This window comes from Xenopus laevis, chromosome 4S, assembly GCF_017654675.1.
Source record: "Xenopus laevis strain J_2021 chromosome 4S, Xenopus_laevis_v10.1, whole genome shotgun sequence".
Lineage (NCBI taxonomy): Eukaryota > Metazoa > Chordata > Amphibia > Anura > Pipidae > Xenopus > Xenopus laevis.
In genome coordinates this window covers 61,243,980-61,268,686 of record NC_054378.1, presented here as the reverse complement: position 1 = coordinate 61,268,686, position 24,707 = coordinate 61,243,980, and the positions used below count along the sequence as shown (strand labels likewise).

Sequence of the window (24,707 nt, the reverse complement as noted above, 5' to 3'; positions counted from 1 at the left end):
ATGTGCTGCTCTTAATGTCGGTACAGTTCAACACACACTTGTAAAATCCCGGGATACAACAGGTAGCAGACAGTACTGATCTTCACCATGCACCCAGATATCACAGAAATACAACTTGCTAGCAGATCGGCTAATTGCCCACAATGCATAGACACAAGGCTGCTGGGATAATAAACTTGATAGCAGATTCACGCTGCACAATCCTGAAAATGCTGATTCTTCACTACACGATACAGTTCTCTGGAAGTTTCTGCTGTACTTACAGTTTGTAGTGTAGCAGGCACGTGGCTTGAGGGCTGTTTGAGTTACCTCGGAGTAGATTGTGGATGGGCTCACAAGTTTCTCCAGAGATTATAATCCGACTGCAGAGATTGGATTATGGATCTTGCTGGATGATACTCAGTTCTTACTATTCTTTCATGGCAGAGGGTACAGTGCTTAGATGAACAAGCTGCTGACGCGTTTCATAACCTCTAAGGGTCCCTTCCTCAGAGGATAATTTCCTATTACAACAAAGGCAAACTTTATAGACAGCAATACAAACCATCTCAAGGACATTTAAAGTTATACACACTTATTAAATTTACACAAAATTCATTTAAGGGCACACACTGCTATTCTAGCCTTCCCGCCAGTCAGAATCCAAATCGTCGGCAGGATGGCACTCGGATCACTTCATTTTCCAAAGTCGCCCGAAGTTGCCTCACCAGGAAACTTCGGGTGACTTCGGAATGCTGAAACGATCCGACTGCCATCCCGCCGGCGATTTACATTCTTGCTGGCATGAAGGCAGTTTGGGGAGATTAGTCGCCGGAAAAAAAAAAATGTCGATGGGCGGTAGCAGCGTGTGCCCTTATCCTTAGAGGTTATGAAAAGCGTCAGCAGCTTGTTTATCTAAGCACTGTACCCTCTGCCATTCCATAATGGTCTTTTAATGGATGGAATATTTTAACTTTAACTGCGGTTGATCCTTGGCTGTAAGTATCTTGTATATGTTGAAACGCTGTTGCCGAGTGGAAGTGGCCAGGAACCCGCAAGTGGAAAGGGATTAGTGTGCGGTTATACTCCTCTGTAGGATACCAGTGATAGACTGAAATGTCTTACCTGCAGTCCAAAATTAGATGTTTTTAATGCAATCAAAATACAGTAAATACAAAAAAGTTCAAAAAAAGTTTCTGGGTAACAACCCATAGAATATGTGATACATTCTATTCGGGGAATGTAATATGAAAGAAATGTAATCATTGATATATTTCAGACATATTTAACATTGTACTTTTCATCCTAGTGATGTTAGCTTTGTTAAAGGACATGGTAACACAAAAAACATTTTTTGCCTAGTAGGGGAGGGCATAGTTCTGCGCAACTTTGTAATATACATTTATTAAAAGTTTATGGTTCTAAGTTCTATGGTTTTTAAATTGTTTGCATTTGAGTTGCTATTGAAAGCAGTCTATTCTCTGCCCTGGTGGCTCTGGCTTTTGAAACAATGTAAGATGCCAACTATTTTTCTTTGGGGGGGTGGCGTGTTTGGGCTGGCGGGGGCCCAGTCCGACCCCAAGGTTGTAGAATGCACTGCCGGGTGATGTTGTGATGGCTGGTTCAGTTAATGCTTTTAAGAGGGGCTTGGATGATTTCTTGGATAGACATAATATCAAAGGCTATTGTGATACTAAAGTCTATAGTTAGTGTATGTGTATAGGTGTATGTATGTATGTATGTATGTATGTATATATATATATATATATATATATATTTATATATATATTTATATATATATATCTTATGTGAGTGTATGGAGGGGTCAGTGTCAATGTGTGTGTGTATGGATGCTGAGTTTCATTTGGAGGGGTTGAACTTGATGGAATTGAATTTTCCGACAAATGGCTTTTTTTGCGAACGTGTGTGTACTAAATTTTCGCAATCACAAAGCAGTTTTTGGGACAAAATATTTAACGAAACTCCAGAGCAGGGGTTAACGCTAACCTTTGCTTAGCCATAATGAGCAATGTAATATTCACCAGCTAATATTTTAATATTGCGAGCAGCGCTAAACATCCACAAAAAAGCAATTTTAAACAATGCTTAATTACATTCCCCATTATGTGTTGTAAAATATTATATAAAGGTGTAGTTATTGCCAATTACAGAAGGTTGACAATAGACATTATCGTGGAATGTTATAAAAGTTGGTAACAGAATAACTATTCGCAATGCGAAAAGTTATGCCTCTGCGCAAACAAATTTTGCTTTGCGCGAATTTAATATAACTTTTGCGAACACGGAAACTGTTTAGCTTCCGACAGTGGAAGACCGTTTGCAAATTTTATAGTATGCGCCAATGCGCAGTAAATGTAATAAAACTTCTTACTGAAAAAGTCGCTATGTTTGCTCCAAAAGATTACGACACCTTCAAGCACTTCTTAAGAGTGCGCAATTACAATTCGCAATGCAATAACAGTTTAAGGAACAATATTACATTGGGAGATGTGGATTTTTATTCTTATTAGTGCCAATTGTTTTGCTCTTTGTGACTTTAATTACATTACCCCGTAAGTCTGATATGATCAGCATGTCTAAGGTGCAGATATTAAAGAGGTTTTCGTACAGCACCAATCAATTAAAATGCCTTTATTGGTACATTATATGGCAAACAGCCTGGTCTGCATATAGTAGTAATCGCAACAAATTACATACACATTGTTATAATAGTAACAAGATTGTGTCACCTAAGCGCCACCTGTTGGTTACATTTTAGTATCAAAAGAGTATATTGCATACATACTGTTATTAAGTACTTCAAATCATTACGTTTCGTAGTAAACTCTTTGTCGGTCACAGACCAATCAGTTTATGTAAATTGTCTGAAAAACAAAACAAATTAAAAACGAATTAAAATGTATATTAAAAACAAGAACAGCGAAAGATAGCTTGTAGATTGTATTCCCTGTTCAGTCCCTGTGGGGACAATGTCCCAAGTCTCCTAATCCATTGGGCTTCCTTTTTAAAGGGGAAGGAAACCTAGGTGGCGCAAAACCCCTCACCCCCTCCTGTGTGTTGCCCACCCTCCCTCCTCCCCCCTGGCCTACCCATCCTGCTGGGCAAATGCCCCTAACTTGTTATTTACCCTTCTGTGCAGGTCCAGTCCAGGGAGTTCACAGACGACATCTTCTACCACGCGATCTTCTTCCTGCTTTGAACGGCGATGCACAGTAGGAGCATTTCGCCGGTACGATCTACTGCGCATGCGCCAAAAGTACTTCATGACTTTTGGCGTAGCGCAGTAGATCTGTACCGGCCAAATGCTCCTACTGCGCATGCGCCAAAACGCCGTTCAAAGCAGGAAGAAGATCGCGTGGAAGAAGATGTCGTCTGTGAACTCCCTGGACTGGACCTGATTTTGGTATCTACAACCATTATCATTTATAACTTCTGTTTGTCTTCAAATGTTAAACTCATGACAGTGAGATGTATTTCCCAGGAAAATGGAAAATCGGATTTAATAATATAAAACAGTCTTCACTGTGGCCAGAAAAGTAAAGGCAATTTGTCAGGCAAAGAGCAATATTGAAGTTATGCTTACTGAATGCCATGCCCTATAACAGCACAGATTTATTCTGCCTGTGTTTTGCTAAATGAGGGAAATTTGTACTGCACTTACTGACAGAAACTAGATTACGTTTTAGCTCTTGTTACTGAGAATCAATAGTCCCTTTAACAGTAATTAGAATGGTGCAGTCTGGGTTACAGGTTTAGACAGTGTAGGATTGATTAACAATTAATGCAGCCCTGCCCCCTGCATTTTTTATAGGTATCTCCTGTTTATCTAAAGATCTGGGCCAACCGAATGACTTCACAATACATGAAAGTCACTGAAAATAGTTGCTTTGGCCTCAACTCACAGAATGAATGACCTCACTGATTAAACTCCACACTGCTATTATTTGGAACAACCCTTAATTAATGTTTCAATTACACAGAATCAGCAGCATGCATGTAATGACTCTTGGGTCTGTTTTTTATTACTCTACTATAACTACTAGTAAATTATTTGCCATGTACAAATAGAATTTCTACCAAAAACAGTGATTGATCAAGTTAGTGATGTCGGACTGCTATTATTCTGAACAAAATGTTTGTATGTGTATGTACAGTATGCTCACATAGGGCTCTTACACACAGCCGTTTTCTCCTGTGCTCCCCTGCGTTGCGATTTCTTCCTTTCAGCCGCAGGGGAGCGCAAAAATGTAATGTATAAAGACTGCATTGGGCAGATGTCTAACACAATACTACTACTTCCTGCTTTTCAGCTCTCTTGGTTTCCACTGATTGGTTACCAGGCATGCTGAATGCTGAGGATCAATTACAAACTCACTGAACAGAAATGTACCATGTGGCCCCCCTTCAAGTCACTGACTAACTCAGAATTAGAGAACTGAAAAGCAGGAAGTAGTAGTATTGTGTTAGACATCTGCCCAATGCAGTCTTTATACATTACATTTTTGTCTAACTAACTATATTAGAAACAATTTTTATTTTTAACAGCCTATGTACCCAGTTTTTATTTTTACACTTAACTGTTCCTTTAAAGGAGAACAAAACTCTAAAAATAAAGTATGCCTAAAAATGGTATATTTTATATACTGAACTTATTGCAGCAGCCTAAGGGCTCTTACACACAGCCGTTTTCTCCTGCGTTCCTCTGCGTTTCGATTTCTTCCATTCAGCCGCAAGGGAGAGCAGGAGTAGATGCACTCAATTATTGTGAGTCTGTGTGAGTACAGCCCCCGTCACAATAATTGAGTGCGTCTACTCCTGCGCTCCCCTGCGGCTGAAAGGAAGAAATCGCAACGCAGGGGAGCACAGGAGAAAACGGCTGTGTGTAAGAGCCCTAAAGTTTCAGCTTCTCACAGGCGGTCACCATCTTGGAAAGTGTCTGTGACACTGACATGCTCAGTGGGCTCTGAGCAGCTGTTGAGAAGCTAAACTTAGGGGTTGTTGCAAATTATCAAACAGAAAATTATATTTGTCTGTAATATAAGCTGATGCTACCGGGCTGCTTCTTAAACTCTGATGCTAATTGCACTGGTTTCTGAGCTGCTATGTAGTAATTATCTGTCTTAATTACTAATCAGCCTTGTATTGTGACATTTATATTCTATATGTACTGTATATTCTGAGTAGCTCCCTAAGCTCAGTAAGTGACAGCAACACAGAGCATGTGCAGTGAATCAGCAAAAAAGAAGATGAGAAGCTACTGGGGCATCTTTGGAGAGACAGATCTTTACTGCTAAAGGGCTGTGGTTGCTTTGGGCTGGTACAAAAGCCCGAAATATAATGTACATTTCAAGCCTACATCTTTAGTTACGCTTTGCTTCTCCTTTAAAACAGACTCTTTGGCAGATTGCTTTCCAGAATTCAAAGCTATCTGGATAATGGGTTTCTAGATCCCATACCTGTATATCTAAGTGCTAAGGATGGTGGTCAAAGGTAACATTCCAGCCCCTGTAGTAAAATTGCTTAAATTGGTGGAGGCTACCTCCTATGGAGCACAGCAACAAACAATATATATATATTTTTTTTAGACCCTGAATGCTTTTTAATAAAGTCATCAGCTGAGTCACGTTATGTCAGTACTGTGACACTTTGTTTGCATTGTTCTGTGGCTCATGTTATATGGACCTTTTTGTGTTTCTACTATCAATACACGGCTATAACTCAACATATCCAAACTAGTGGCCAGACCAGGAAGGGTTTCAATATAAATAAGAAATGTATTATTCTGCTTTTTTTCCAGTAAGTGAGGCAGACTCTGTTCATTATGACAGATACAGGCAGGACCGCCATCAGAAATCACAGGGCCCCGTATGACAAAATTTCCTGGGCTGCGCCCACCGCAAGCCCCACCTACAGGTCCGCCCTCCCCACCACACAGTAAAAAAACAAAAAATATATCGGTGGCTAGGGTTCCCACATGTTCATAAAAAATAAAGATATTGGTGGTCAGGGCCCCCCATAAAAAACATTTGTGGCCAGGGCCCCCCCCCCATTAAAAAATATTGGTGGCTAGGACCCATGAAAAAAAAAATTGGTGGCCAGCCCCCCCCCCACATTATAAGAAAATTTGTGGCCAGGGCCCCTTAAACGTCCATGCCTTCCCAAAGTCAGCAGCTCTCAGAAAGATGGGGGGCCCGGCTAATCAAGTAAGTGTGGTGTGGCCAGGGCCCCCTTTACCCTCGGGGCCCCCTACAACTCTCTCCCCTGTCCCCCCTGATGGCTGCCCTGGATACAGGCACATGTTAAATATTGTAATGTAAGTATAAGTAAGTATAAGTAAGATAACGATGCATTTCCTTTTCTTATTCCTAGATTAATGCAGAGAGATCTCCAGAAGATGTTTTTCTCCACATTTGCTCAGTGGTGGATTCTGTTTTCTGAGGGAAAAGAAGATTTGGCTTCCATGACAAATGAAATGTGTATATAGTGTATATTCATTGCAGTTATATATTTGTGAATCAAACACTCGGATCTGCTCTCCTGATTGTTGCATGGTGTTTCACATTTAGCAAATCACTTTTACAACAGAAATTATAATTCACCTAAAAAATCGATATGACTTTATTGTTATATAATACTACGCAGTAGATTTCAAGGACAGGGAGAACTTAATAGATAAAGCTTTTATGGAGGAAGAAGCACAGTGGGGCTCATTTAGTAACACGGGGCGCATTAGCTCAAGGACAGTTACCCGTAGCAACCAATTAGCTTTGATACATATACAGCATGATCTCTGATTGCTATTGGTAACTACAATTGAGCTAATTGTTATTAAACGAACCAGCCCACGAGACTTCGATTGATCCAAGGCATTAACATGGGAATCAGATCTGGGCTTCCATTTTCCAAAATTCACTCCCTTCCCTTCACATAATCCCTCACAAGCATAATAGAGAAAAATAGATTTCATTTGGGTTCAGCAGCGTAAGAAATGGGAGTCAGGTCCCCGCAAAAATAATTATTGGTGGGGTCTGGGCACACAGCATGCACGTAACTGCTGTTCCCCACACACTTGCATTGGAATAGGTAAGAAGGCAGCTGTGGAGATGGGATATCTGATAATATGGAGTAAGCAGACCCTGCAGTCAGCCCCCCCCCCTATTTCCCTGCTTCCTCCCTAGTTACTCCACTGTTTGGGTTAATCAACTTCTTGCTTTCCTGTGCAACAGAAAAGATATAACATTGCCAACCAAAACTGACAACAGATGCAGAATAATCCTTAGCAAGGAGATCTTGATGGACTAAATCCAAGATTTTGTTCATTACAGTATAGCTATGTATTTAGGACAAGACAGTCCTTAGTTTAAGGGCTTCTACACAGGGGTTTCTTTGTGCGTCTAAAAAGGTATGCTGAGCACGTCAAATGCATATATACTATATTCTTTAATGCAGCTGTGTGTGTTTATGCAAGTTCAATATGTATCTATTGTAATATATGTGGCATAATCACATGACCAGGGGCAGCTGGGAAATTGACAAAATGTCTAGCCCCATGTCAGATTTCAAAATTGAATATAAAAAAATCTGTTTGCTCTTTTGAGAAATGGATTTCAGTGCAGAATTCTGCTGGAGCAACACTATTAACTGATGCATTTTGAAAAAAAATTATTTTCCCATGACAGTATCCCTAAACTTCCCTGCGGTTACCGACAGCTCATTAACCCACTGAAAAAGAAATTCTGAACTGCAAAGCAGCAGCTGAGATTTTAATTGGTAGGTTGGCTTCTACAGAGAATGGGGACAGAAATAACTTTTATTTTACATGATAAGAAGAAGAGGGTATGGAAAATACTTTGGGAGGGGGCTTAAAAAAAATGTGCACCTTTTGTATGATGAAACAACAGGCACTTATTTGTGGCCTTTGTCCCTTTATATGGTCAGTGAACTTCTTAATGACTTCTCACTTCTGAAGAGCTGGTACATTAAGCTCAGTATAATGAAAAGTACCAATCGTCCCTTGCATAAGTAAAGCCATTAAAAATAATAAAAGTACCGTCTTGCCGTGTTCAGCCACATGAGGTTTAGCCACATATATACCTAATGATGCATGAAAAACATTAAGTGGCAGGTGTTTTTGTGCATTGCTGCATCGCTGCCATTGTTTTAGAAAGTCGTTTGCAAATTGCTGTGAACAGAGCACTGTCAACCAAAACTACACTGTGTTGCTATTTTGTGTTTCATAAAGCACCAACGATACTGTAACCCACTGCCACCCTTCAATTCAAGCATGACTGATGCAACATAAGCTGAACATGTACAAAACCCTGAAAAAGTGCATATTATGTAATTTATATATTGCTTATATAAAAATAAAGTAAAAATTCAGTGTTTGGTATGAACGGTCATTTATTGCATATTATTGGGAATCCCAATGGCTGCTTTGTGGCAGATTGAAACCTTAGTGAGTTTTACTTGTACCTGCCGTGTCATATTCAAAACTTAGAGACACCAAGAATGACTATGGAGCTTTGATGTATCAACAGATGGTATTCATACAGTTTATTTCTCGCAGTGCTCCGGACAATTCATTATTATGAACATACTTTGTACATAAAAAAAAAAAAAAAGGAGGGGTGAAAAAAACAAAAAACAAAACGGGGGGGGGGGGAACAAACATTAAACCTTGATCTTTCAGAGGGCTTAGCAGTTGTCTGCTATTAGCCCCAGGCAACAACCTTAACCAGTATGATTGCCAGAAGTCTCCCAGCAAAACTGCAAGCCCACCAGAATGTAGTGGACTTGGAAGGATGGACACGAAAAACCCAGCAGTATAAAAGACAGCATGTGAACCGATCCAGTTCATTACTTGGATTCTATGTGATCACGTGCTTAAATATTAATAAAAATACAATCTCTCATGGATTTTGTGCGGACTACAAAAGAGGAAAACTACAAGACATATATATGACTCCTATTCGTTTTCTTGAATGAGCTGCGGTGACAATCGCAGAGATTTAGAGGCAGAAGGCTGTGTATTTAATTTCAGAAATGACGACTAAGGAAGGTTAAGTGTTAGACTTCACACAGTTACTACAACTGGCACTTTTTCACCATAGTTTGTACACATCACATGATCATCTGAACATTACATTTAAAAAATATATTTGAGTGAAAATTTTTGACATTCACACACACACCACAAGCTGGTTAAAGAAGCAGCAATAGGCCCCCACGCTGTAGTGCTTCGTTGTAGTTAAATAATCTGTGATTAAAAGCAGCTCATATATTCAGCCAAGACCTGCATTAGTCCAAAAGTGGGTTTAAACAGTAAATCCTCCAAGCGGAAACACTGTGATTGGTTAAAGCCTCCTCAAAATGTCAGTTTGTGTGCAAATTAATATTTTTCACAGCAAAACTGCAAGCTAGTAAACTGGTATTAATATAAATAGTTCACATTTTTTGATATTTCTTTACTGTAGCCTTTGGAAAGAGAGTTATCTGTAACGGCGTACTCAGATATCTTTTTCTCATGTGTTCCCTGATACTGACCATCTGAAATAACATGGTGAAAAGATAAAGCTCCAAGTGAAATCATCCTCCTGCGCACATGGAATGTTCGGCTGCTGTGCAGGGACCTGGAACAGGGCTGCAAAATGATGGCTCCTTCTGAGAAGGTCTCATTGCTGTGAGCAGAAAGTTGTGTATCTTCACACTCTGAAAACTGAACGGATAATTCTGCCACCCCATGTTTCCTGGACAAGATGCCAAGCCCATTCTATATGGTTTGTCCAAGTCACGTCATCTATTGGCTGGAAAGTAGTTTGGATCAAGATAATTGTAATTGGTGTTGTGGGGCATGCAGTAGTCTCTGTCTAGGAATGTCTCTGCTTTATAAAAAGGCTCCAAGTGGTGGTCCTCTTTGTGGGTCTCTGTTTCATATAAGCTGTAAAATACCAAACAGAAAGGGTGTTCTCATTTAGTAAAACAGTTTTGCCATGTTAAAGGAAAACTATACCCCCAAAATGAATACTTAAGTAACCGATTTATTTAGTTTATATCAAATTCAGTAGCATATTAAAGAATCTTACCAAACTGGTAAATTTAAATAAATATTGCCCTTTTACATCTCTTGCCTTGAATCCCCATTTTGTGATGGTCTCTGTGCTGCCTCAGAGATCACCTGACCAGAAATACTACAACTCTAACTGTAACAGGAAGAAGTGTGGAAGCAAAAGACGGAACTCTGCCTGTTAATTGGCTCATGTGACCTAACATGTATGGTTTGTTTGTATGCACCGTGAATCCTAGGTTCCCAGAGGGCGGCACATTCAGTACTCCTAAAAAAGTGTAGTATTATGAAAATGGTTTATTTACATGAAGCAGGGTTTTACATATTATTTTCAATTTTATTCAATATATCTTTATAGAGAGCTACATTGTTCGGGGGTATTGTTTTCCTTTAAACTGGTGCTGTTTAGTTGTTTCATTTACGGTAGTAAACACATGCTCTCCTGAATTTATTTTTATTTGAAGACCACAATAACAAAATAGAGGGCATACCTGCTTTCCTTAATACTATGGGCTTGGAAGCCTGTCGGTCCCAGGTAATTATGTCCAGACCAAGGCAATACTACTCACCAATCAGAGCATGAATCACAAAAATCCACTGACATTTGAGGTGGACAATCCTGACAGTGCCACCGGATACCCTGAATGGGTTCTGTTCTGCAGTTATCACACTGTAAGGCAAAGAAACATTCTTGCAATGCAAATCTTTTTTTAGCATTATCCATACAAGTGCATAGCACATTCAAGCAAACTTGCATACACGTCCAAATTTACATATATGTTAAACTACAACTCACAATATAAACAACAGGGGCACCAAGACCGCGTCTTAGTTACACAGAAAATGTTTTGACACACTGACAAAAGCAATGAGAAATGTAGGAGGTGTTGGGGACTTAACAGATTTGCTTTGACAGAGGTGGTAAACTGAAAACTCTGTGGCCATATGGTATAAATATAGATCTTATTTCTATGAATCACCTGCAAGAACTTTATTAGCCATGAAAATGTATTAAAAGGATTTGTGTCGATATTCCAAGTGATAAATCAAACAGTGGAAGGATGGAAGGCCTAACAGGGTTGAATGTTGTCAATATATCTTTCTATAAAGTTTTAAAGTTATAAATGCTGCGTTGTTCTAGAGACACCAGCTGGACAATTTTGGAAGTGCAAAGTTATTTGAATGTTTGGATGGATGTAGATCACCTACATCAGTCCCTGGACTCGAAGCTAATATAATTTAAACATTCGGGCATGGACTCAAGTCCTGACCAGGGATTCTTCACCCTATAAAATATGTTTAGCGTATCCCTGGCTTCGTAGGGGAGTTTAATTAGGCGAGTGCCCTTAATTCATTAATACATCTCTTTAGTATAGCAGAGCTTGGGATCCAGGTTGTGCATTTTTGGTTGTCATTACATCATAGGACAGGAAGAAGAACATGCGGATGATCTTATTCTTTAGACAAGGCATGATTTGTGACCAACAGGCTTAAATAATGGGACAGTAATATAGCACATGTAAAAAAACGTCAACATTCATTTCTGGGGCAGTAATCACTGAGCTTGTATTGGACTAACTTGCCCCTGGTTAATATCAGGAAATTGTATATTTTCACTACATCTCAATCATCTTCGGTCAGTGAAGGGATTAGGCCTTGGCAATGAGACTGAGCAAGGATAGGGGAACACGTGTGTGAGACAAAGGTATAATTTTGCAGTCAGTTTTATAGAGTTCACCTGGAATGAATCTTACAGTTTATTGTGGATTATATGGGAAAAGTGTGAGGAACATCCTTTATTTTACACTAAAACATGTGCAGATACTTTTGGGAACCACCTCAATTTGTGGACCTCAGCCCGGAAATCTATTGAACAAAAATAACCTCTCTATATCCCCAGGCTCCCTCTTTGGGGGCCTGGGGGATGGAGTTTTTCTTTGTAGGGGTGCTTCCCTGGGGGTATGAAGAGTTAGTTTTTGTTTAATACATTTCAGGGCTGAGGTTCAGGCTTTAAGCATAGTCATGGTTGCCAAGAGTTCCTCAGACTAGTAGGGCCTGAAGGATAGTATTTTGTCTGCGGGGGTCTGGATGCAAACAACCATGTAAGTAATACCCTTTTCTTTGAGCAACGTCAGCTGAAACTTAAGCTGGCCATAGACATGCAGATATGATCATATGAATCTTTGTTTCATATGATTTTCGGACTGCGTGTGGAGTGTCACGACATTTTTCATGCCATGGCGATCGGACGTTCAGACGATCGGACAGGTAAGAAAATTTCCGTCGGCAATCTCTGCATGTAATGCCGACCTGCCAATATCAGTGGGAGACAGCCACCAGCTTTTGTCGAACATAACTTTGGTAGGATTGCAGTCAGGCCAGAACATCGCCTGATCTTACTTTAATCTGAAAGGTTAGATTGGGACGTCCGATATTGCACGTATATCTGCACGCCTATGGCCAGCTTTACTTACAAAGGTCTGAAGTAGCGTAAAATAACGGCTGCAAATCTGGAGTTAGCATGATGTAAAATAAAAACACACCATTATAAATTTGCAATAGAAATTTTCAAATTTAGTTTTACTTAGCATTATAAATAGGCCCCAAGTCTAGTCCCCTACTCCTGGTGGCAGGTCCAGACTGGCTGTCAGTTTAGGCAAATGTCCACTGGGCCGCTCTCTATGAAATATAAATGGGCTGCTGCTATTCACGCTTCTAAACTGCTATCTCGCAGGACCGTTCTTGTAGGGGTGAGAAGTCAGGCTTAAGGCTCATGTTTGTTTCAGCAGGCTGGGCCAGGATAAAGCAACAGATTCAGCTGAAATGATTTTTAGAAGAGCAGCAGGTTCCACAGTATCTATTCTAAACTGGGGAATCCCCAACCCTATAGTTACAATGTATCTAGGCTAGGAAGAGAGTGGGGCGCATAGAAGAAAGAAAGCAGAGAAGGGCCTGTAACTGATTTTTTGCTGCTTCCTATGGGTTTTCCTTTGGGCATATAAATATGCACCTATTGTTTACAAACCACCATTTTCTAGTTCCAACATTTCTAGTACATGTTTTAATCATACTGTGCTGTTATTATGAATAAGAACCAGAGGTTTCTAGCATACATACATCTATGTGGGCTGCTATTTTTTTTTGGCCAGTCCAGCCCTGCCTGGTGGCAACTGAAACCAGAAGTGATGTGGACTGAAGTGCAGATTATCATGGAGACTACTGCATGACAGCTAAGCAAGTGGAAGCTGAGCCCTGTGCAACCAATATGATGGCAGCAATTAGGCATTTCTAAAACAAACCAGATCATAACCATACTTCTAAAGAAAAAAAGTCAAGTAGGGAGGAAAATAGAAGGAGGGGTGCTGGGGAATGACAAGTCAAGGTTGTAGAAATGGGTAATATTAAAAAGCTCAAACAAAAATAGCAAGCAACATCCACCCCTCCCCATGCCTCTAGAGCTTCTGCCAAGTTATGCAATGTTTACAGTCATTTATGTGTCACAGAGGTGGTCCATACAGGCATGTCAGTCCCCATGCATAGTGCTAATTCTGAGTATAGGGATGCTCCATACTCAGGTTATCACCTAAGTAGTCAGTGCTACATTGCTAATCAGAGTGACCCACATTGAGTGTTTAGAAGCAGTCCAACTTCCAGGTGGCAGAGCAGAGGGGAAATTTTAACTGTCCTCATGGAGGGTGCCCCTTACCCCATCATTCTCTAGTGTACACCTTGGATTTCTGAAAATCGAACTGTTTATTTTTAAGTGGTTGCAGTTATGATAATTTGAAGTATCAAATAAAAGGCAAAAAGGAACATTGACAAAAGTAAGGTGACAAAGCCAAGACATCAGAAAGAGGAGTAAAGTAACAGTAAATAGCAACATACATCCAATAGGTAATATTAGGTGTATTGGCAGTACGCATTTGATACTGTATCATTGACATGGTTCTCCTCCTCCAAATTTCTGCTTCATCTATTTCTTAAAACTTTGCTTTACTACATCACCCCACACTTTTTGACCTTAATTCATTCTTCTGACATGAAAAGTTGGTAAAATACTTTCAGGAAAGGAGTTAAAAAAAATGTTCCAGAGCTTACTTTTCTGCTCACTCGGGTCATTATGGCTTGTATGTTTGAGTTAACTTTATGTCAGAGACTTACTTTGAAGCCTACGTGTTGCACAAAGCCACTCTGAGCCTGCATCTGATGTAGTTTTTGTTTTTTCAATTTCTTTAACTCAAGGAGCTCTTTATATTCTGCTAGGCCATGGCAGTCAACATGAATATCTTCATCATCCTAAAAAAATAAAAAGACAATGTTCTTTTAGTAACATGCTCATTTTAGAACAGTGTTAAACAGGAAATGAACAGTACAAGGGACGAGAGGGATGGAAGGTTTATTTATTTTTTTCATCAGTTGTGTATAGTATTCCAGTTGACTTTGAACAAAATCAAATCAAAGCAGCACACACATTTATGATAAATATATCCTCTTAAAAACAGCCAACTAAGGCATTTGGAGATGGCGTTTATGATAGATTGTCTATGAACAGTGCCTTCTACATAAAATTCATAGTGTCATTTTTCTCTTGAATATTTTCTTCTCTCAGTGGGTGCATAATGGGAATGGGAGAGCAGAAGAGGAAGAAAAAAATTGACAAGAGAATGGCAAAGAAAAGGGCAATGGGGAAAATGAATGAAAACGAATAAAGAGACAAAACAAAGTGTAGAATAATTGCAACAGAAAGGTGAGCAAGTTGAGGAGCACACATGGTTATAAGCCTGCACTTAAAATGCCTAGCGTATAGCGTAATGCCTGAATAATACACGTCATTTTACGACTTGCCTAAAATAATAGAACAACCTGTGTACAACAACACAGTAAATGTCATGCAACTGGTCAATACTGTAACCCAAGCAAATGAGTGGCTTTGAAAACCACTATAAATGGGATATATAGGCTATTCCCCCAAGCCATAAACAAATCATCCTGCTGAAGCACAGGTGATCTGTAGATAGCAGATTGCATGAAAGAAATTGTCATTCTAAGCAAGCAACTTTTAAATAAGGTATATAAATGGAGATATATATATTTATATATATATATATATATATATATATATATATATATATATATATATATATAAAAAGATGCTTGGGTGTTGTCGCAGGCGAGGTGCACGATCAATTGGAATGATACAATCGATGCAGGGATCAGCACACTCTAGCAAAGGTGAATTAAAGTGTTTTTATTTGTAACACAGCATTGTCCAACGTTTCGGTCCCACCTTGGGACCTTTATCAAGGATGATTTGATAAAGGTCCTTGATAAAGGTCCCCAGGTGGGACCGAAACGTTGGACAATGCAGTGTTATAAATAAAAACACTTGAATTCACCTTTACTAGAGTGTGCTGATCCCTGCATCGATTATATATATATATATATATATATATATATATATATATATATATATATATATATATATATATATATATGTAAATGGTTCTTAATAGTGATTAAAATCCGACCCACAGCCAACCCTAACCAGCCCTCCACCCACGCCCGACTTCCATTTACAGATCTGGCCAACCCACCCCGTCGATGATGTCACAAAAGGGGCAGGCCGATCAGATGCGCGTCTATAAAAAAGGAAGTTGGCAGTGCAAGGTGGAGGCCGGGGAGAGCAGGAAGAAGCCCGCCACCCGCAAAAGGGAGTGTGAGGTCGGCCCGAACCCGCCGGTATCAGGCCGGCCCGCACATCACTAGTTCTCTTTAAATGTAATTCCTACTGAAAAGGATTGTCTGTCCCTTTCCATCCCATGCATTACTGTTTTTAACCCCCACTGGAATGCATAATCGTATAGTGAGTTACCACAACTGAGCAGGTGAAAGTCAAAGATGGGAACTTAAAGGGGAAGTAAGTCTAAAATATAACAAGTCTAGAAATGCTGTATTTTGTATACTAAACAAACTTACTGCAGCACAATTATGACTTATGCTTTCAAAGTTGGCCACAGGGGGTCACCATCTTGTAACTTTGCTAAACATCTTGCAAAACCAAGACAAGTCAAATAATATCTGCCAGAAGCCAATATAGCAAGACTGATTAATAATCAGAATATACAGACTGCACTGGGTCCTGTGTTACAGATGCAGCCACTTTGGTTTGTCTGTTTGACACAGAATAACTAAACACAGATATCCCATTTATCTCATTTAACACAGAAAACTGTGTCACAACATCCCATCTAATTAAAGCATTCACCATTGTGAACAATGGTGCTTTGGTATGCTAATGAAAAGGTTAAATGCATTAAATGAGTTAAGATGACTTTAGATAACCCAGTTTCTTCAATTAACCCTGAGTCATGACGCATTTAACTCACAAATCCAAGTGGCTTCATCTGTATGTAATCTAATGTGGATTTTATAGTTTTTGTATTGTTTAATACAAACTTTCTCCAACTCTCAAGAACCAGTGGCTGCAGCAAAATAATCCTCCAAATAGAATCCCAGTTTATCTGTTTAAATCTGGCTCAATGATCTTTGTCCCTGCCACCGGAGTTGGAAAAAGTAAGGGGATGTAAAGTCAAAAATTAAATCCAATACAAATCTCTACACAGTCGCCAACTGCCCTAAAGGGAAACAAACAAAGCTGCTTGAGTTCTGCATGGCTGGGAAGTAAGGTGGGGGCTTCCCCTGCTGTTTATAAGTATGAGTGTTTCCCTGCAGAGCACTTCGAGACCATCTGACAATTCCGATCCACGGCAATAAATCTCAGAATTTCACTACATACAGTCAGGTTTCTTATATATAAAAAAAAAAAAGTACACATTTTTTAATTAAAGTATATTGGAGATATGTTTCTTTTTCATTAAAGAAATTAAAAATGGGATTTTATTTTTTTGCCTTTACATGCCCTTTAAACTATGATTTACTTCATAAAGATAGGAATCATATATACTATGCTGGGTTATGATGGGAATCTTTGGCTAAACACTGCAAGGTTTAAGCTATAGGGTAAGCTTTATGTAGCAATGTATTGGATACATAACACTCTCTATGATGCAGGAAAGTTAAAAAATAATTTTATCGTACAGCAAACAGGAAGTATTAATGAACAATGGTTGTTGTTTGTGCATCTTTTCTTGGGATAAGATTGCCACAATTTAATTTTGATCACCAACATAAATGTTAGATGTCATCCAGGGCTTTACAGAAAGAACTTCGAAACCATTGTTTTACAAGATTACCGATAATCCTTCATCGCCAGCTGCATCTAGGTCTCTGCTATAACGGTCATCTTCTTCATCCATGTACACAGGGGGTTCATGGGACGTCATGAAGGTGGATGGTCTGAAGAGATATTTGTTAAGGGCGTGCTGTCGTTTGCCTGAAGACTAAATTTAAATAAATAAAAGGTTATGTTCTTTCATAATTTTTCATATCAATGAAATGTTTTACAAGGTAAATTAGCACAACAATTCAGACTCACCCTTGACTCCTCTGTAAAGTGTCATGAAACAGAGTGCTGAGAATTAGGTGTGCCTGCACCCATGCAGGACTACTCAAGCTGTGACCATTCAAAACAAAAAAGGGGAAAATGTAGAGCCCCTGTTTATGATTTCATTAAAAAAATACAAGTGGCTGCTGTGGAGTAGATTCCTAAACGTTTTGGGAACACCCTTTAAGCATTAAAGTGATACTGACGCTAAAAAATGATTATTCAAAATATTAATGTACATCAAAAGTTACCTATTGGTCATGTTTTTCACTGATAAAGCTGCTTTTGTAAGTAATTGTCACTTCAAGTTCCTAAACCTGACAGTTTTGCCAACCTGACTGTCCATTCTCAACATTTCAGTTAGAGTTTCTAATGCTAACAGACTGCTGAAGCTCAAATATGGCAGCCCCCTCAGAGAGGAACATGGGGGAACAGATGGGTAATGTTAAAGCATCTGTAAATACTTTTTTGGCAGAATTATAGATAGCATGCAAAGACAATGTTATGACAGATGTAAAAAAGGTTTAATTTCTGGTGTGAGTATCTCTTTAAGGTCTACTCCACAGCAGCCACTTGTGTTTTTTAATGAAATAATAAACAGTGCTTTTACTTTATGAGGAGATGTGCTCTATATTATCCCATTTTTTGTTTTACATTTCTTTTTTTTTTTTTTTAAAGGTAAGTTTTATTTCTTATTTTAAACACACACATCAATCATACATACAACAAATAAGTACACTCGCAGACTAAACTGTAGAAGTCAGGCAGGAAGAAAATATGGCACAGGCTATCACCAAGCATAACACAATACAGTTATTGAGAAGTTGAGATGGACACTATCAAACTCAGGTGAACTTTACATCTGAAGGCTAGGTTGGGACCCTCGAGGATAGGTAGGAGTTGTTTTACATTTCTACTAGAAAGCAAAGCTTTAACTTAAACCCCAAATAATAAACATATTGCATAAACAATATGGCAGAAAGGGCACTTTTTCCCCTTTTATTACTATGCTTTAATACAACTGGCCCCATCCCAATTTCTTTTATTAGTGCTGATTGGGCTACATTATCCCTCCATTTACAAGTTTAGTTTATAATTCACAGGCACTGCATCTCCCACATCCCCTGATTTCAGGTTGCAAAATATGACCCCACAGAAAATGTGACTGGATGCTACACAAGTTGTGTTCTAACAAACATAGTGTTCTAACAAATCACTCACATAAGCCTTAATAATAATAATAATAATAATAATAATAATAATAATAATAATAATAATAATAATAATAGCTCATAATCTTACCTTTTTAGCACACATGTATAAATTAGGTGTTCTTCCAGGCACTGGTAAGCCAGCTTTTGTCAATTTTATAAAGTATTTCTGCACTCGACTAGCCACCTAAAAATAAAACATTTGCATATGCTTATTATTCAACAAATTTTGGGCACCGATAATTCATACACATTATCTGTATTCAAGTGAGATCCAAAACAACTACCAATTTTGCCCTGGTCTTGTAACCCATAAATCACTAGTTAGATTTTACTTCTCTACCAGATATTTACTTTATTAAGTATGCATTACTAGACTTGGGCAAATCTGCCCCTATTTTGCACAGAAGTTTGATAGAGTATGGAAAAAACACACTAACTGCAACTCAAGCATAAGGTTGCATACACAATGGCAGCAAGCACATATGCAACCTTAAAAGGGCTGTTCACCTTTGAGTTAACTTTTAGTATGATGCAGAATGTGATGTTCTGGGACAATTTGCAATTGGTTTTAATTTTTTGTGTTTAAAATTTGTGGTTTTTGAGTTATTTAGCTTTTTATTCAGCAGCTCTCCAGTTTGCAATTTCAGCAACCTAATTGCTAGGGTCCAACATTACCTAAGCAACCATGCGCGGATTTTAATAAAAGACTATGAAAAGGAATATGAATAGGAGATTGTCAGAATAGCAACATGAATAATAAAAAGAAACAATAACAATACATTTGAAGCTCAGAGCATTCATTTTTAGATGGGGGTCAGTGACCCCCATTTGAAAGCTGGAAAGAGTCAGAAGAAGAAGGCAAGTAATTCCCAATGAATAAATAATGAAGACTAATTTACATATTGCTTAGAATATGGTCGTTCTATAACATACTAAAAGTTATCTTAAAAGGTGAACACTTTTAATGAATAAGTTAACCACCAAATCATATTTTCAATACCCAGATTTTACTCTGGGATGTAGAAGAAAAATGTGGCTGTTATAAATTACCTGTTTTGCAGTCCTATTTCCCAATTCATCAGCAACTTTCTGCCATCGCTTAGCTTCCACTTCCTCCGGGGGGTATTTCAGAAGTAATCTCTCCAGTTTTTTCTAAAAATCCGTTAAAAAAAAAAAAAAAAATATCTTAAATGCTTTTTTCACTCCCACCAAACACTTCTCCAGATAAGCAGACATAATTATATTTCAAATCAAATTGTATTGTTTTGCATGAGTTGAGAATAGCTGAATCAAATAAAGCTGGTCTTTTATTGCCCGATCTGAGCTAGCTAAATAAGTATATCTGGCCCCAATCTGGCCACTTACTTGCCGAGTCAAATTGTACTGATTCTATTGCTGTCCCTATAGTCCATTGTAGAAGGATCTGAAGAGGGCAGTCCACCAACGTCCCTCAACCTCCCAATGTTCTTTGAAAAGGAAAGTGTTAAAATTCCTTCAAGCTGATGTGCAAGTCTGCAAGAGTTACTGAAATAACTGGTTGCAGTTATTTGTGCCCAAAGGGGGCACAGCAGTTACTGAAAGCAATGGCTCACATACATTTGCCACACAAATATGTAATTGAGATAATTTTCTTCAATAAACATGTATTTGACTGATTTGGTTAACTGGATTCTTATGATCTAGTTTTAGAAGATGCATTAAAAAGTATGGCCAAGTTTTAGGCCATATTTATACAGAAATAATACAAATTCAAGAGAGCAAGCAAACTTTCAAACACCACACAGTATTAGTTAAAATACATAATCTTGTTGAAAAATGTAATTAATTAAGATTGTAATTATGAAACACTATCGTCATATACAATTTTATTTATGGTAGTGCACCCATATACATTTATTTGGCCGTCAAACCTAGGCCAAAAGAAAAAAATCTGGCTGTACACTCAAAGATCTGTTACTTTGCTGAGGTTACCAAAAACAGCAGGTCTTTGTCAGATTTGGCAATAATATGGAAGGCCAAAATTCAGCTACTCTGGTCATTTGACTGCCAGGTCAAGACCTGTAACATAACATGATCTAGGCAGACCCATCAAGAGTGTGGACCACATTAAAGGAACAGTAATACCAAAAAAGAAAGTGTTTTCAAGTAATGAAAATATCATGTACTGTTGCCCTGCACTGGTAAAACTGATCTGTTTGCTTCAGAAACATTACTATAGTTCATATAAACAAGCTGCTGTGTAGCAATGGTGGAAATTGAAAAAAGGCTACGGTATATGGCACAGGATAAATAGTGGATAACAGATAACACCATTATGTTCTACAGAGCTTATCTGCTATTGGCTGTGTAACTTGAGCTTTTCTCCTTTGAATGGCTGCCTCTATTGCTACACAGCAGATTATTTTAATAAACAATAGTAGTGTTTCTAAAGCAACACTGCAATGAAATTAAAACAATTTCATTTTTTGATGTTACTGGTCCTTTTACAAACCAAGGGAGTTTTCACATGACAGGATTTTTAAACATATACAATAAGACTGTTACTCGTTCTGGCCACATTCATAAGTCACCATCCAATACTGGTCCGAGTATGGGAAATATAAAAATATCAGTAAACATAAAAAGAGAGATTAACTTGCTTAATTAATTCTAAAAAGGGTCTTCATCGCCACAACTCTGGTTATGGTTTCAATAAGAAATAGGGGAAATTTATGATGGAATATCAAGTTTGCAGCAATGTCCCAGAACAGTGATTTTCCTACCAGTGGCTTGTTGCTCACCATCCCCTTAGACTTTGGTCCCATTTGCCTGAAGGCTTATATTTCATTTTAGGGCTTGGAGGCAATTTTCAAGACAAAAAAACACAAGCAGTCTGCCAAAAAGCTTATTTGGCTATTTTTTTTAATACATGAACCATATAGCTACCATGATAAAAGCAATAGAAAGTCATAAAGAATGTCAGGAAACTTTACACAAATTTAAGATGATACTGATCTCTTAAGATAAAAGCAGTATTAATATCTATGGAAGTTTTCATCTATTCAGGTCATAATACACATTATTTTGGAGTGATAGGAGTAAAGCAGCTATGATCATGTTTGTCAGCATGGTGTATTAAACGTTTCACTACTAATCAGCATTTATGCTTCTTTACAAAACACATACAATAGTTACAGCTGATATGCATTGACAAGCGTTTTGAGTTCTTTGATGAGAACAATTTTTAGTACAGATTGTGAAAACTGCGGGAAAAACAAACTAGAAGATAATGGACAAACGGACATCAAATTAACATCCACTGAATAACTATAACAGGACAACATTTATTCCCGATTACCTGTTCTTCTACACTCCACAACTGATTAAAGGTCCCAGGCTTGGTCTCTGTACAAAGTCTACCTCCTATCTGCATTAAACACAATGGAAAAACAATATGAAGAAAAATGAAATGGCGAAAACAAAAACCACAAACACCACAATGAATAAAAAAACAGAAAACGTTTGTCTAATAATAATAAAATTATACAGAACATCTATTTTAATCTAAGCATTCCACTGTGAAAATACAGTATTCAACAAAAATATGCCATATGCCTGTTACCTGTGAATGAGCACTTGTAGAGCCTTGTTGGTTATCACTCTGGGGTAAAACAGAGTATGAGGCAGCATCTCGATCTTTACTGTTCTCTGTATTCCCTTGAGCATTAGCTGCTATTCCAACTGAAATGTAAAAATGATTAAGTTAGGTTAAAATAAAGAGTCGTGCATATGCACAAGTAACCAAACCAAGTTTCTGTACCTACCTTTATCAAAAATTAATTTTACTCTTCGAGAATTATGCTTTCGTTTTCTTAGTTCTCTTTCAAAGTTTCCAAGTCCTGTCGTATAAAGTTCCCAAGAAACGTCTGGTAACTGGACAATCCTCTGAGGACATGGTATTCCAATATTCACCTAAAGGAATCAGAAAAATTAAGTCTGTACTCAAAGGGTCTTACTATATTAACCAAATCTGATTAGTTTTAACCTGGCTTTCATTTAGCAAATACTAAGGGGCACATTTATCAATATTAAAAGGTTTTACAGCGCTTCAATGTCTTTGCACTAAAACTCACAAACTAATTTGATTTATCAAAACTTAGATTTTTAAGATTTAAGGAGTGCAAAAAACTTTGATGTAAAACTGCCACGTCCAAGTAGTCAATGGGAGTTGTCCTAGGTTTAGGCTGTTCAACTTTAGGCCCATGGGCCGGATGTGGCTCTCCAAATGAATTTTATATAATGTGGCCTTCAAACACACTGTAGTAAAATTAATTGGTACTCTGTATGTAATATCCTAGGCAAAATTTTAGCTTTTTCTTTTTAATGTCAATACGAGTTTTTCATAAATAGACTGTGATTGTGCCGTGTTTGAGTTTTTTCTTTTCAAGTTTTTTTCATAATAAATAGGCCTACCCTTGTGAAACATTGTTCTCTGTGGAGTAAGACACATATCTACCCATCTACTTGAAAGATTTATCCAGGCCAATGAAGTGTACACTTATGGGCAGATTTATGAAGGGTCGAAGTGAAAATTAGAATTTCGAATTTTAAAGTTTTTTTTTTGTTTTTTTTGCCCAAAACTGTCAAATTCGACTAGGGAATTGTTAAAGTTCAATTCAAGTTTTTTTAAAAAAAATTCGAATTAGTTTTTCAAGATTTATCATACACTGGCCTTTAACAACTCAAATTCGACTATTCACCACCTCAAACCTGCCAAATTGCTGTTTTAGGCTATGGAAGACATCATTTTATCAATTTGGAGTTGTTTTCAGCCTTCCTGACATTCGAGTTTTTTACACTGAAAAAACTCGAATCGAGTTTCAAATCCTATTCACCCGAATTTGAAAAATTCGATTTTTTAAATAAATTTCGATTGGTCGAGTTTCAAGTTCATGGGAGTTTATGGGAGTATTAAACAACTCCCATGAACTCGAAAATCGACCCTTGATAAATCTGCCCCTTATTGACAATACTGTAATTCATATATTTTGGTGCAAGTTTTAATACCAAAACTAGCACAATGGCTTTTCTGGAGTCAAAATGGGACTTTGGTCTAATAACACAAACTAGTTTATTCATTCATGAAAAAAAAAATATATTCAAGGATTACTGAAATGTAGATCTTTTAAAATAAACCGAAAAGGATGTCTTTTAGAATTCAAACTGAACATTATCTCAGAGACTTGAGAGACCTATTTACAAGTATAGACAAGTTGTATTCTGAAACTGGAAAACCATTCTAAAAAGCCAAAACAAAAGTTTGAGATTGTTTACCTATTATGTGTAAAATACCACATCAAATACTCCTTTGAAGAATGCATTTAAATAATATTGACACCCCATCAAAAAGCTTATTTCCCCACCCCCTCCCCCCCCTGGATGGGTGTCTGTCCTCTATTCAAGCAGATAGCAAACCAACTTCCTAAAGGTCCAAAGAGAGTCTAGTCTGAAAAACGGTTTACTAAATATCATGTCCAAGAAATCATGTCATGGGTATGATGATACTTTTTAAAATTTTCATAGCATTGCTTAAAAAAAGATAAAGATATGCAGGGAAGAAAAAGCAAAACGTTAACCCTCAAAAGGGTTAATTAACCCTCGAAATTCGACTGCCGGATTGAAATCCTTCGATATCAAAGGATTTACCGCAATTTGTTTGATCGAATGAAAAATCTTTTGATCGAACGATTAAATCCTTCGAATCATTAGATTCGAAGGATTTTAATCCATCATTGAACGATTTTTCTTCGACCTAAAAAAGCTATCAAAGCTTGACTTCGGTAGCTTTTAGGTGGCGAACTAGGGGGTCGAAGTTTTTTTTAAAGAGACAGTACTATCGAATGGTCGAATGATTTTTAGTTTGAATCGTTCGATTCGAAGTCGA

General features: G+C 37.9%; 2 protein-coding genes across 7 annotated transcripts in view; one reads left to right on the top strand and one right to left on the bottom strand.

The window, feature by feature from the left end:
- Nucleotides 1-6,916, top strand: part of LOC108715506 (adenylate kinase isoenzyme 5) — a 108,927-nt gene extending 102,011 nt beyond the window's left edge. Inside the window, exon 14 of the mRNA XM_018260723.2 lies at nucleotides 6,370-6,916. Coding sequence (XP_018116212.1) covers nucleotides 6,370-6,438 — 69 coding nt within the window. The 3' untranslated portion in view covers nucleotides 6,439-6,916. The remainder of the gene's footprint in view (nucleotides 1-6,369) is intronic.
- Nucleotides 6,917-8,385: 1,469 nt separating this feature from the next.
- The window catches only part of zzz3.S (zinc finger, ZZ-type containing 3 S homeolog), a 50,245-nt gene continuing 33,923 nt past the window's right edge, over nucleotides 8,386-24,707 (bottom strand). For 5 of the 6 annotated variants that reach the window (XM_041561319.1, XM_041561320.1, XM_041561318.1 and 2 more), the window contains 9 exons: nucleotides 22,588-22,735; nucleotides 22,386-22,504; nucleotides 22,122-22,190; nucleotides 19,835-19,936; nucleotides 18,873-18,968; nucleotides 17,320-17,466; nucleotides 14,228-14,362; nucleotides 10,636-10,736; nucleotides 8,386-9,940 (listed from right to left, as the gene is read on the bottom strand). In XM_041561319.1, the coding sequence (XP_041417253.1) occupies nucleotides 9,796-9,940; nucleotides 10,636-10,736; nucleotides 14,228-14,362; nucleotides 17,320-17,466; nucleotides 18,873-18,968; nucleotides 19,835-19,936; nucleotides 22,122-22,190; nucleotides 22,386-22,504; nucleotides 22,588-22,735 (1,062 nt within the window). In that variant the 3' untranslated portion in view covers nucleotides 8,386-9,795. Of the gene's footprint in view, nucleotides 9,941-10,557; nucleotides 10,737-14,227; nucleotides 14,363-17,319; nucleotides 17,467-18,872; nucleotides 18,969-19,834; nucleotides 19,937-22,121; nucleotides 22,191-22,385; nucleotides 22,505-22,587; nucleotides 22,736-24,707 lie in introns of all 6 variants that reach the window. The other variant, XR_005960956.1, reaches the window with a different exon arrangement.